The 14,788-nt window shown below is 40.2% G+C and overlaps 1 protein-coding gene across 2 annotated transcripts; it reads left to right on the forward strand.

The window, feature by feature from the left end:
* Positions 1 to 281: 281 nt before the first annotated feature.
* Positions 282 to 14,652, forward strand: NAA20 (N-alpha-acetyltransferase 20, NatB catalytic subunit). 2 transcript variants are annotated; one of them, XM_045809878.2, is made up of 6 exons: positions 282 to 429; positions 4,640 to 4,664; positions 7,440 to 7,530; positions 8,151 to 8,286; positions 13,552 to 13,697; positions 14,138 to 14,652. In XM_045809878.2, exons 1-6 carry the CDS (start codon positions 377 to 379, stop codon positions 14,221 to 14,223), a joined length of 537 nt encoding a protein of 178 aa, XP_045665834.1. In that variant the 5' UTR covers positions 282 to 376; the 3' UTR covers positions 14,224 to 14,652. The 2 variants fall into 2 exon arrangements, with proteins under 2 accessions (XP_045665834.1, XP_087709899.1); XM_087853773.1 differs by lacking the exons at positions 282 to 429; positions 4,640 to 4,664 and adding an exon at positions 660 to 698 and having other exon boundaries at positions 7,464 to 7,530.
* The last annotated feature ends 136 nt before the right edge of the window (positions 14,653 to 14,788 follow it).

The following is a 14,788-nucleotide window of genomic DNA, read 5'->3' on the forward strand; positions in this document are numbered from 1 at the left end:
TCCCATTCTGGTCCACTGCCTTTCTCATTGATTACGGGCCACTCGAGTGTTCCTGAACCCCGCTTCTCTACTGTGATTTCCTAACCCCTGCAGCTTTCTGTCTCCTTACTAGGAGATCACACTACTTCCTTCCTTCAGTGACGGCCACGGAGGAGTTTTGAGGTTCTGAAATGGTAAGACCCCTATGACTTTACAAGAATGATCCTGCAATTCCAGACGCCGCCGCCAGAGAGAGCCGTGTCGCTGCCGTGGTTGCCGAGCAACTTGTGGCCCGGAAGTAGTTCTCCGCACCGCCCCCCGCGGCGACCGCGCGCAGGACAACTTCCGGCGAGGCGGGCGCGGGGTCCCCTGAGCCGGCTTCTGCGGCGGCGGCGCAATGACCACGCTCCGGGCCTTCACGTGCGATGACCTGTTCCGCTTCAACAACATGTGAGTGAAGCGCCCAGGGCCGGCGTTGGTGGCCGTGTCCCCTCTCTCGGGCCCGCGGACCTACCCCCGCCGGCCGCCACTGGCGCCTCCTGGGAGCCGCCAGGTCGGAGCCGTGGCCGGGGCCGGGGCGGACGTGCAGACCTCCTTGCTGACCTTGGCCGAGGCGCTGCAGCTTCATCCCTCATCCTTTCGTGCTCGTCGGAGCCGGGGGAGCGCGCGGGCGACCTGTCGCGGTGGCTGTCGCGATGCGCCGGGGCGGGTGGAAGGAGGTGGGAGAGAGCGGACTGAGTCCAGCAATGGCTCTGCCGCCTGCGGCCAGTGTCCGGGCGGGTGATTCGGTTTCGTCTTCTGTGCGGTGGTGGGCCCAGAAGCGCCGGCCGCGGAGGCCTTTGCGAGGTCGACAGCCAAGTGTTTGTTGAGAATACGAACGTGGGGCAGCCCACCTGCTGATGGTTCATTTGTATCCGAGTGAAATCTAGTGAGGGTGGCACCGACCACCGCCGTTTCTTTCTTGGCCCGGGTTTGTTTTTGTTCGTTTCGTTGCTGAAGCGGTGCATATAGCCTGGACAGCTTATTTCAGGTGCGAGGAGTCAGGGCCGGGGCGAGGGGGGCGGGTAGGGTGGAGACACATGCTGCTGGAGGCCCACCGTACGTACTTTCTTTAAGTCCGAGTTAAGGCAGGACTTGTGACTTGCAGGTAACTTTTTTTTTTTAAAAACAAAACATTTTATTACATAAGTTTCTGAACATTTAAAAAGTTGACAGAATTTTACCCTAAACACCTATAGACACATCGGCTGGATTCTGCAGTTAATATTTTGTTATGTTGACTTTCTCACATATCTGTCCATCCATCCATCCGCCCACCCACCAGTCCAAAATCCACTTTAAAGACAGTTGAGCAGTGTGTGAAAACTGAGGACCAAGTGGTTCGGATTCAAGTGTTAGGAGGATGGGAAGAACTTGAGGGGGTGGCTAGAAACCTTTCAAAGAGGGGATGAGCCTTGAAGGATGGATAAAATGTTAACAGTAATGGGGCTCCTGGGTGGCTCAGTCGTTAAGCGTCTGCCTTCGGCTCAGGGCGTGATCCTGGAGTTCTGGGATCGAGCCCCACATCAGGCTCTTCCACTGGGAGCCTGCTTCTTTCTCTCCCACTCCCCCTGCTTGTGTTCCCTCTCTCACTGGCTGTCTCTCTCTGTCCAATGAATAAATAAAATCTTTAAAAAAATTTACATTTCTAAAAAAAAATGTTAACAGTAATGAGGAAGTTCTGGAGAAGGAAGCAGGTGTGAAGGTGAGGAAAGCTTCCGGGCAGACAAGTAGGAGACAGGTGTGACTGGAGTAGTGGGTTTCTCTGCGCTGTCAGAGCAGCTGGTGAAACTGGACTTTTATTCTGCCGTTGGAGGTTTCAGGCTTGATGGGAAGAATTTTCTAATGGGCCTTTTTCAATCAGAGCAGTGTAACTCAGGTGACTTGTGTTGAGCTCTCCCTGTGCTTCCTGGGCGCTGGCACTGTAATCATTTAATCCTCACAGTTCTCTAAAGTAGGTACTCTGATTATCCTCATTTTTTGTATGAGTTAAAGTAAGGTACCGAGAGTGCAAGAGAATTGCCCCAGGTGATAGAGCCCTGTGGTGGGAGTGGGTGAAGCAAGGAGTCTAATCCAAGGCGATGCCTCTACAACAGTGGTTCTTTAAGAGTGGTCCCAGACCACCAAGAACACTTTGGGAATGCATAATCTCGGCTGTTTAAGGACTAGCGCTCTGGAGCCTGAGCTCTTCACCACAGAGTTATGTGGAATGTAAGTAAATTAGAGGAGGTATACCAGGCAGGTAAGCCATTTAGGACATCTTGGCAATAGCCCAGAGATGACGACTTGACAAAGGTTTGGGTTTGGGCTGTGCAGGCCTAGGAAGGCACAGTGTGCCACGAAGCTTTAAGAGTAGACAGGGAAAAACCGTGTGTGTGTGTGTGTGTGTGTGTGTATACACATTTTTTTTTTGAGAGAGAGAGCACGCATACATGTGTTCAGGGGGCTGGGGGATGGGTGGAGAGAGAGGGAGAGAGAGAATCCTAAGCAAGCTCCATGCTCAGCTCAGGGCCCGACTCGGGGCTCGATCTCACAACCCAGAGATCATGACCTGAGCCAAAATCAAGAGTCAGACACTTAACCAATTGAGCCATCCAGGCTTCCGCAAAACCTTGTTTTAACTGAAGGGGCGGTGAGGGGTTGAGTCCTGTGGATTTTGGGAGCAGGAGAACTTCCAGGCAGAGAGAGTAGTAAGGGCACAGGTACCTGTTTCTGACTGGGGGAGGCAGCCAGTGTGGATAGTGCAGAGTGAGAGGGTGGGAACAGAGCTAGATCTTGGAGAGGCCCTTCTAGGAGTTGGGCTTCTCCGCTAAGTGCATTGAGATGCCCAGGTGCAGAAATCAGGTAGGTGTCTGGGCTAAAGATAGCAATTTGGGGGGCTCATACTATGTAGATGATATTAAAACCAGGGTGCTAGGTGACATCAGTGATGGAGTGAGTGTGGATAGGAGAAAAGAGGCTCCAGGTGTTGAAGGAGACCTAGTGGCCCACTGAAGTGGGAGGAAGAGCTGATGGTGGGTCTTGGAACCTGAGTGAGGAGAACATTTCAGGTGGAGGGAGTGGGGAGCCATGTCAAGAGCTGCTGATGGCTGAGCGTGCAGCATGTCTGTACATTTATCCCAGGAGAGAAGAGAATTGCAGGAGTGGGGGTCTGGGCAGTGAGAGGGGACGGATCTGCCCACCAGCACTCCAGGCATGGTTACAGGAAAGCAAGTAGAGTGGGGTGCAGATGCTTGTCAGTGTGTGGGTTCCATGGTGGGACCCTTGATGAAGGTTTCCTTCCACTGTTGTGTATTTTCTATGTGAAATAGGAAGCAGCAAGATTGAGAAGGAGCGGCCTGTTGTGGAGAGTTGAGGCAAGATGAGAGGCTATAAAGTAGTCCTTGAGAAGTGTGGGAGACTGTATTCCCACACTGTGGAGCAGTGATTCTCCAGGTGTGGCCGAGGCTCTTCAAGCTGCTTTTTGCAAGGTCAGAGTGATTTTCAGGATATCACCAAGATGGGTTTTTTTGCCTTTTTCATTCTCTCACAAGTGCACAGTGGAGTTTTCAGTTGTGTGACTTGTAATACCAAGCGTAACAGACACAGGTGTGAGAATCCGGCTGTCTTTTCTTAAGCTAGACGTTACAAAGATCTGTATAATTGTTAAAACAGTACCTTTCCTGTTGCTAAATTGTGTTCTTGAAAGTAGAGTGACTTTTGGTTTAAAAAGTAAGTTACTCATATTAACATGTAATTTATTTTAAAATGAATGAATATTTTAGAAAATTTAAATATCAGTAGATATAACCCACATAAACAGAAGTTCTTTGGGGTCCTCAATAATTTTTTAGTGTAAATGGGTTCTGAAACCAAAAAGTTTGAGAACTACTGGCCTAGAGAAGGGCCTTGGTAAGGGTCCCAAAGAAGAATCTGACTGGGTATACAAGAGGAAGAGTTGTGGTTGGCTGGTTTTGAGTCTGGCAAAATAGTGGTTCCATTAATTGAATAGGAAAGTGAGGGGCAGAGCTCTTTGTAGCCAGCCACAGAGGTACATTTTATGAACTGCTGACTCAGGAGTGTTTTGATCAAATATGCTGGTGAGACAGGTGCTGGGCAGCACCAGAGCCAGATCTGGGAGTCTTCTTCCAAAAGTTAAGTGATGGGGTGGTGGGGAAGAGGAGGTGAGAATGTAGAAGAGTGGGGAGCAAACACCTAGTGGTGAGAATGCCCACACTGAGCAGGTAAAGGCCCAGAGACAGGCAGGAGGGACTGCTGTCAGATGCTGCAGGGAGCTAGTTTTACTTTCTGTCTGTGATTTACATGCCTGGTTGGGCCCCAGTTCCATTAGTGATGTATTGCCACTTAGAAAATGGAAGGTTTTGATGCAGACATATTAACTATAAAGTATCTTGTAAGGAAGAAAAGTTAAATAAAAATTTATAAGTATCTTTATAGTAGCTGTGATGGCTCAGTTTGGCCATTCGGTAGCTTACACTGTCTTCCTTAGCCCTAAAGTTGGTTTTAAAGTTGTGGATTTAGCATGTTTTGTTTTCCTGGGGTATGTTTGTAGTTTCAGTGGCTTATTTAAACTGGTTTTGTCAACACTGCTTACTACTGACATTTCTTTTCTTTCTTTTAGTAACTTGGATCCACTTACAGAAACTGTATCCTTTAAAAAAAAAAAAAGTTAAATGAAGGCTAAGAGTAAGGAACATGGAGAAACAAAAGAAAAAATAGACTCGAGTACCGAAAAACTTATTTAAAACTTGTAGGCCAGGAAACGTAAGCAACATTGAAAGTAATTTAAAAAACCAAACAAACTGGGAATAAGAGTTGTCTTAAATCTGCCTGACAAGCTGCTAACAGAATGACCTCATAAATTTACAGCAGTGCAGCTCCCCTGCCTACCTTGCCCCTTGGCAGTAAGTATGGCTCCATGCAACCGAAAGCAGTGATTTCAAGATGGGTTATTACTCTCTGTGAATGAAGCCTGGAGGTGACGAACAGTCTGTGGTGGTTTCATGAAGTCATCGGTGACCAGGCTGTGCACTTTAACCACTACATCACTCCCAGGGTGGCCTTGGCTTTCCTGTCCCAGGTAGCTGCCTGAGCAAACAGCATCATGTCTATGTTCCTGGCAGGAGGATCAACAGAGGGGGAGGTGAGAGTGACCTTCCCTTTCCAGGGTACCTTTAGGAAGTACCACACAGGCCTTCTGTATCCCATTGACCAGCAGCTGCCTCCAGCCACACTCACCCAGCTATAACAGTCTGGGAATGAGCCCACCTTTAAATTAGGGCTTGTTACTAAGAAAGGATTTGGGGTAGTAATTTGCCATATCTGTTATGTTCCCCAATGAAAAATGGGCAAAGATGTGTGAAGTTGGGGTACTCTGGGTTATGATGCACTAATAGACAATCCCACATTCTCAGTGTCTTTCTAGCTTGTATTCCATGTCCATTGCAGGGTAGGAGGGTAATATTAACTGATAATTTAACAAAAGAGGGCATATAAGAAGTTAATGATATTATTAAGCATTTAGTATCATCAGTCAAAAGATACGTGGATTAAAACCAAAATGAGATGCCATGCTTTACCTATCGGATTATCAAGGATTAAAACAAATGATAAAACTCAGGCTGATGAGGGTGTATGAGGAGCATTCTTATAAATTGCTAGTGACTGTATAAATTGCTACAGTCTTTCTAGAAGGCACTTTGGCAGTGTAATACATAGTAATTACATTTCCCAGAAGCTAAAAATAATAGTTAGGTGAGGAGTTTGGCAAACTAAGGTGCATGGGCCAAATTTGGTCCACTGCCTATTTTTATTTTTGTAAATACATTTTTATTGGACACAACCACACTGGATAATTTACATATTGTCTCTAGCTTTGTCCATGGCTTTCATAGTTAGAGTAGTTGCATCAGAAAGCATATGGTCCACCCAGCCTTGAATATTTACTGTCTGTCCCGTTATAGGAAATGTTTGTTAACCCCTGAGTTATGTCATTACAAAAATTTTTATTGCAGAATTATAATATTAACAATTTGGAATAGGATTCACACACAAGGAAATGGTTAAATAAAGTATACTGTATTCATGAGGAATTTAAAAAGATTTTCAAGAAACTGAAAATAGCCCACATGTCCCATGTCAGGAGATAGGAATTTTAAATTGTTCACCCAATGGAGTGTACTATACATTATTAAAAATTAACTACAAGGTATAGGTAACAACAGGGCTACATATCAGAAACAAAGCTGAGTGAAAAAGCAAAAAACCACCAAAGTTTTCATTTTATATTTCAGAAATCATGACTTTTTAAAGAGACCTCCATGTTTAAAAAAAAGATTTTTGAATGACACAAAAATTTTCATTGTATAAGGTGAAGTATTAGGATGCGAATCAACTTATATGGTGTGTGTCTAGTGACACTTCAGATTTACAGTAAAAGTCCCATAATCCAGGTGAGGCCAGGTTTGAAAGTAACCTGCCAGGTCTTGGTGGTTGCTGAGCCAATATCTGGGCTCCTCCCTGAGCTGGAAGAGAGGCGGTAATGGTGTGTGTTGGTGGCTGAATGGCAAGAAGACTGGCTGGCCTGCCGTGTTACAGGTTATGTTTGAAGAGTGCTCAAAATAGTGGCTGTCGTTCAGAGAAGAGTCTGAAGAATTTACAACTGAGCAGATTTTACAGAAACTTAAGAAAATTGTGCGTTCGGTGGTGACCCCTCATAGAATTGCATCAGCAAGTTTACACTAAGAATAGAATGAGCACATGTCAGTAAGGACGCCAAGGTTGAAGAGTTTCGTAATGAGCAAATTATTCAGGCTTTCACTCTTAAGTCAGCTTTTCTTTGTAGTACCAGAAAGAGAGAATTTGAATCAGTGCAGGGGAAACACTAGGTAATTGTTAAATTGACTTGGGCAGTACTTAACTTTTAAAGTTATTTTCACAGCCACACAGCTGGAGCTCAAGTAGGTACTAGTCATTAATTTTCTAGTGCAATTATGGAAAAACAAATGTATTAAACTTCTACTTTATGCCAAGCACCAGGGATAGACTGAACATGACATTCATATACAGAAGGGAGAGAGAGAGTAAACAATATCCAGTGATGATAAGTGCTGTGCAGAGATTTAGATACAGTGTGGTCAGTATGGATACAGATGATAGAACTTCAGGCTCCTGGTTCTCTGCTGTTAGCTGGGTTGTCTCCACTCAATTTTTGAAGTTATATATTCAGGCAATTTTGTTATAAATTATTAGTGCTAACCTAAATATTTAATGTACTGACATGAATATAGAAATCACACATAAACATAGAGCTGGGGATAAAGTAACAATATACTTTTCAAAGGAACCTTTCTTCACAATATTTCTCTTATGAAGAACTTTGTACTGTCCATTACTTTCCATACTCCTTAACAAGACTCTAGTATGGGATTCCTTTTTACTTACAGTACCTCGCCCACTGGCCAGAGTACTTCATTGTTGCGGAGGCACCTGGTGGAGAGTTAATGGGTTATAGTAAGTATAATACCACTGGAACTTTTTTTGGTAGGCAGTTGAGATTTTAATATGGGTTTCAATTGATTGTAAGAGTAGAAATATAATCATGATGCCTATAATTTTATTTCCTTTAACCACTGACAGCTCGCCAGTGCTTTCTACATTTTAGGCATTGTGCTCTAGGCCCCAGGGAATACAGATAGACATGGTCTCAGGCTTCATGGATCTTTCATTCTGTGCTTATTTTACATTTCTGCATGGTTTATTTGGTACATAATGCAGGAATTGTAGCATCTTCATTGAATTAGTTTAACAAAATTAACGAAAATTTGAGCTGTGGATTATCTCAGTTTTGTGTACACATACATACCTACATGTAGATATTTAAAAAATAGATAATCTGGTTCTGTGTTCAAAATTAGTTGTGTGTTTAGTGTATCATTCCTTTTTTTTTTTAAAGCTTTCTCTAAGTGAGATTCAAATAAGAGCACTAGTAACCATTAGTTAGATGACTGTATGTGTTACTTAAAAATTAAAACTTTGTCATTAGTTTCCTTTATAATAATGTACCAACAGTCATTCTATATTCATGTATAAATCCATGTGTTTAATTACTGAGTGCAATCTTTTGTTGGCAGTCATGGGTAAAGCAGAAGGCTCAGTAGCTAGGGAAGAATGGCATGGGCACGTCACAGCTCTCTCTGTTGCCCCAGAATTTCGACGCCTTGGTTTGGCCGCTAAACTTATGGAATTATTAGAGGAGATTTCAGAAAGGTGAGATCCTGCTTTTCAAGTAATAATTTATGAACCCTGTTTGATTTTTCTCATGGTGAAAATTTATAAGTTTTTTTTTCTCTGTTCAGGCTGAATATTGTGCTTCACAGTTTGCAGGATTTTCATTTTCTCCAGTAGTCGTGTATTCACATATTCAGAGTAGTAGTGTTGTCCCTATTTTGCCATTGAGGAAAATTCAGGCAAAGTGAATATATGCTGGGTTACAGGTATAATCACAAGACTAGACCTTAATGTTTTTTTTAGTGTTCTTGCCACTGTGGCAGATGTTTCCAGATTCTCTGTTAATATCGCCCTTGGCGTCTCAGTGATTTTTTTTTCATAGTGCCCCACGGCCAAAAAAAAAAAAAAAAAAAAAAAAACCCTCAGTTTAGACTGCTTAAGCAGTTATGTCCCAACTGCTTAGTAAGTATTTATGGCCTAACAAACTAGTAACTATTTGGAAAAATAAAAAATTGAAAGAAAAAAATATTTTTATTTCATTGTTAAATAACTGTGGTTACTTACTAATGAGATGTGTGTGCCTTTTGGGCATTGCATGACTTCTCAACCTTGGAAACAGATTCAACATAACCACCTGCATTCTTGTTTCATATTATTTTCTTGTGGTACTGGGTTGTTTTTTAGTCACAGGAACTGCCAAAACCTGGCTTCATAAAACCTTTGATGACCTATTCTATCATCAAAAGAAATGTAACACCGTGTAATGCTGCATTTGTGAATTAAATCAAACTAGTAGTTTGCCAGTGTCTGACGTGTAAGGTTTATCTGTGTTTTTCCCAAACATTTGAAATATCCTACAGCACCTCAAAGAGTTTGGGCCACCTTGGAGCACTCTGGAGCACAGTTTGGGAACTACCAGCATTAAGGCTTTAAAAAAAAAAAAAAAAAAAAAAAGACCTTTTGTGTATGTCAAACACCCTCATTATGTGAGATAAAATGAATATAATTAAGAGACTCCTGCCAGCTCCCATTCTAAAAGAGATAAGAGATGTGTGTATAAGTTTAATCAGTTGTCAAGCTGCCATTTATTTTTTTCTCTACTCTTAAATGCCTAGAAGTATATAGGAAAGGGAATATTTGCTGAGAAGAGCTCTTGAGGTTTTCCACTTAGTGGATTTAAAAAGGTAAGTTTTAAAGAAGTAACCATGGCCTGAAAATGCTCTGGGCCAAGCTGGGGGCAAGAGGAACTTGAGCTTATTCAGGGAAGAGAGAAAATAGTATGAGCTGAAAAAGAAATCAGTTCTAGTACTTGAAAATTTTTAGTTTACACATTTGTTAATGGCATTATCTTGATGAAAAAAAGTGTTTGGCATTACTATAGAATGGACAGGGAGTTAAGAAATGGGTTCAGATTAGCTATCATGCTACATATATGATTTAATGTACTTATTGAATAGATTCTCAGATTAGAAAACCACTAAGCTCCCTTCTTTTCTAGTTTCTAAATCTTCATTACTTGGGAATAGTTACTAAGGTTTTTATGTGTGTGTGTGTGTATATGCCTATATACATACATACATACATACATACACGTATTTTTAACTATACATTAAAAACAAGAGAGAAAAAGGAAATTAAAGTGGTAAAACAAATAAAAAGCCTGAAATGAGATGTTAGCTATGAATCCAAATATAATGAGTAAATACAACACTAAATGTTAATGGACTAATTACTCCAGTTAAAAGACAAAGACCTGGAGACATTATGCTAAGTGAAGCCAGCCACAGAAAGACAAATAATGTGTGATTCCACTTATAGGAGATACCTAAAACAGGTAAATTTGGAGAATCGAAGAGTGGAAAGGTGGTAGCCAGAGACTGGGAGAGAGGGGGGAATGGGAAGTTACTTATCAGCAGGCATAAAGTTTCAGTTAAACAATGAATAAGCTCTGTAGTCTGCTGTACACTTACCTGTAGTAAACAATAATATACATTTAAAATTTATTGAGGGAAAAACCTCATATTAAGGTGTTTTTACAACAGTAAAATAATGACAAAGACGGTCAGAACTGTGTTCTATTTAGGGGAAATATATGTAAAGATTAAAGACAAAGATTGAAAGAAATTTTTTAAATTATCATGCAAACTCTAACCAAAAGACACTTGGTGTACTTAACAAGAGTCACATAACAGTTCAGTAATTATCAGAGTAAAAAAGGGTCATTGCTTATAAGTAAAAAGCTTTAATGCATCAGGAAGATGTAATGATTACAAGTTTTATGTACACAGTGACATAAATTCAAAGTAAAAATACGAAAATTGATAAAAATACAAGGAAAAATAAACATTATCATAATGGGAAATTTGAACATGCTTCTTTCTAATTGATAGAACAATTAGACAAATGGATTAATAGGGGTGAGTATTCTTCCTGGGCCAGATAAATATTTAGGCTTAACAGGCCCCCTAATATCTCTAGTGTATGTGTGCCTGTGTGTTGTGTGTGTGTATGTATTAAATACCCCTTCAAAATTTTAAAAACTTTTCTTAGCTGGAGAGCAGTACAAAAATAGGTTGCAGGCAGAACCCCCCTTCCTCAACAGATTAAAATCAGTAGCAAAAATCTTTCCAGAAACCTATGTCTTCTCTGGCAAATTTTACTATTTTAAGAAGTAACAACTGTTAGTTCACTTTTACACAAATTAAAAAAAAAAAACAAAAAACACAACACTTTTCAACTTTTTTTTTTAAGGCTAGAATAACATTTAAGAAAACCAACAAGAAATACAAGGATTAAAAATTTGAAGAAAATAGATCAGTCTTTATAGATGCAATAGTCCCAGAAAAATCTTAGCATAATGGATTCAGCAATTCATAAAAAGGATGATATATCAGGGGAAGGAAGGTTGTTTTTACATGAGAAGACCTGTAAATGTATTCCACCATATTAATAGATTAAAGGAGAACATTTGTTAGTTAAGTGCAGAAAATGCTTTGATAAAATCCTATTGATTAAAAACTGTTAGCAATGTAAGGGGAGAACTTCCTTAACCTAAAAAAAAAAAAAAAAAATCTACCAAAAACCTGTAGTAAATATTAGCAGTGATGCTTTGAATGCTCTCCCTTTGAAGAAAAGGATGAGACAACGATGGATGCCTACAGTCAGCCCATCTTTAGTAGTTTACTGGAAATCCTAGACAGCACAGTACAGCAAGAAAAATAAAAAAAGATACAAGGATTGAGAAGAAATAAAACTCTTATTTTGTACACATAAGATTGTACAAACAGAAAACCACAAAGAAGCTTCAAATAAATGTTTAGAATAAAAGTTAAGCAGAGTTGTTGGACAGTCAGTATAAAATTCAATTTCATTTCTATACAAACAGTAAAATTTAGGAAAAGATGCCAATTACAATGGCATCAAAATACATTAAGCCCTTTGAGAAAATCTAACAAAAGCTGTGCAAGACTTCTCTGAAGTTTCTAACACTTTCCTGAGAGACAGAAAAGATGACCTATCTTAGTAAAGAGAGAACTATGTCAGTGGCGTAGAGGGCTAAACTGGTATTTGATCCATGGAGCCAGTGTAATTGAAATCAAAATCTCCAGTCTTTTTTTGTGAGGCTTGTTAAATATATTCTGAAGCTTACAGGGGAATGGAAGGAGGCAAGATCGTTTGAACAGCAACAAAATGGGCAGGTTTGCCCCTCCAGATTAAGCTCTAATGAGTGAGCTCTGTGTCAGTGCTGGAGTACTTGTCTAGACCAGTGGAACAGAACTGACGAACAGGTGCAGGGATACTTAGATTTTGACATACCTCAAGGGAAGCAACCGCAGAGCAGCAGTGAAAGGATACACTCTTCAGTAAGGATGGTGGCACAACTGGATATCCACATAGGAAAAAAGTTTCCCAGATTACTACCGTACCATACACAGATCAATTCCAGATTTATTAAAAACCTAGATGTGAAAAGCAAAACTAAAAAGCCCTTTTAAGTAATATAGGAGAGCGTATCCATGACCTCAGGGTAGAAAAGAACTTAAATAAGACATAAAACCTGACTGTAAAGGAGAGGCTCATATGCAGCTTCATTGAAGTGAAGTAACTTTGTTCACCAAAAGTTACAGGAGGATAATAACAAGTCAAGCCACAAATTGGGAAAAGATTTGCAACAATCCTTTACACAATGTCAACTATCCAGAATACATAGAGAACCACAGCTGGGTGGGAGAAAAAATAAAATGTGTGAAAGACCAATAAGGACTGAAAAAAATGAGAAATCTAAATGGCCTGCAAAAATATATTTAGCCTCATTAATAATGAGCAATGCCAATTAAAATTATCCTGAGATACTTACGAGATTTTCAAAAATAAAAATGGTGCACCAAGCCTTACCCTCTTCTGGGTGTGTAAGCAGACTGGGAAATGGGTACTACCTAAAAAGGTTGACGAGGCCCATGTGGGCCAGTGATCACACTCCTAGTTGTAGACCTTAGATACTGTACCATGAGACATAATAAAAATATTCGTAACAGCACAGTTCATAATAGTAGAAACCCAAAATGTTTATCTGTGGGATCATGGACAACTTGCAGTATATCCACCCATTAAATGGAATGCTAAACGGAAATTGAACAAGATCCAGCTACACCAGGCTGCCTTGCACATTACTGAAAGGGGCAAATCAAAGGATATACAAAGTATGATAATAAAGTCCATAAATAGGAAAAACTACTAGGTGGTGAATCTACAGCAAAAACCAAGGAGCTAATGAGAGTAAGAGTTGGGACTTGGAGACCTGTGGGTAAGGGAGGTGGATGTCACTGCCCAGAGAGACCGGAGGGCTTCAGGTCTGCCACTGTCAGGCAGCCCGTGTCCTGTTGTGACACGTAGGCCACGGCCACACAGGTGCTTATTATTGCTTGGAATCTTTAATTTGCGCATATGGGTGAAAATATGGTATCACTAGTTGATAAAATGAGCGTGTCATTTACTGTGATATAAAATACACAGTAATTTTTTAAAGACAGAATTATCGTTTTAAAAAATGTTTTAAAAATTTATCTTTTAAAGAAAATACAGGTTTTAAAATGTTAGTATGCTAACAAAATAATGTCTTTATACCTCAAAATAATTGTCATAAATCCTCAGTAATACAAATGGATATAAAGTAATCAGCTGCAAAGTCCTAGTATTACCATTCTTTGAATTATAGTCAAAGCCAACAAAAGACAAGTGTTGTTTTTAAAAATATGTATTTTCTAGAATTCCTCACATTCTAACATTTTCCCTTTTGTCTTAAAGAAAGGGTGGATTTTTTGTCGATCTCTTTGTAAGAGTATCTAACCAAGTTGCAGTCAATATGTACAAGCAGTTGGGCTACAGCGTGTACAGGACGGTCATAGAGTACTACTCGGCCAGCAATGGGGAGCCCGACGAGGATGCCTATGGTGAGCTCCCTTCTATGACAGCATCCCCAAAAGAAGCCAGAACACTTACATTCATTCTACACACTGTAGTCATTTTAATAAACTGAAAAGAATCATATTTGTTGGGCTTAATATTTTAAATCTGAGCTATAATATTTAAATCTCCTTTAACCTGCCTTTATGAACCTATCAACAGTTAACTTATATTAACCAATGGTTAATTACCATCAGTTGTTTTATTATGTTACAGGCATGTTAATTTTACTAAGATTTTGTCAAAAGAACATTGGCATGTAGAACTGAGTAGTTGTGACCAGGAGTCTCACTTAAAAACATTTGTCTCTGAGGACCTAGTAAATGTGGGGGTAGGGGATAAACCTCTTACGGGAACTTTACATATACACTTTGACATAAGATATTTTGGTATTTGAGTACTTACATTAAATTTTGCTTCCTAACAGATATGAGGAAAGCACTTTCCAGAGACACTGAGAAGAAATCCATCATACCATTACCTCATCCTGTGAGGCCTGAAGACATTGAATAACCATGGGCAGTGGTTCTTAGGCTGATGCTCCAGATATTTTATGGACAATATTATTTTCATTGGATGATCTTGGAGCTCTATTAGGAGAAAAGTAATCATTTAGGTCTTACAGACTTCAAGAAAATACAGGTTATAACTTGAGTCTGATTGTTTCCAGTTAGCAATATTATACCTACTAAAGCTGTTCACTGTAATAAAATTCAATCAAAAAGGCAGCTAGGTCAGATGGAAACATTCCACTATTTTGGGTCCTAATATTCACTATATGCTAGGGAAAAAACTTGCTCCAGTCTCCTCCTAAATTCTGTGCCTGAGAACCACTGCTGCATATATATTTTTTATTTTGTATTGAACTGTTAATTGAAGCTTTAAAAGCATATATGAAATGTATAAATCTAAGATGTATAATAAAATGCACGGTAGACTCTATGAGTGTCTTTTGGAATCTTGTTGGTCATTTATAAAATAAGATCGGGATTGAGAAGAGCCACCATTTAGGATATGATGTTTTTCTTTTTTGGCTTACATAGAAAGCATTTTCAAAATGCATACTTGAAACAGTCCC

This window comes from Ursus americanus, chromosome 22, assembly GCF_024610735.1.
Source record: "Ursus americanus isolate L20-20 chromosome 22, mUrsAme1.1.p, whole genome shotgun sequence".
Lineage (NCBI taxonomy): Eukaryota > Metazoa > Chordata > Mammalia > Carnivora > Ursidae > Ursus > Ursus americanus.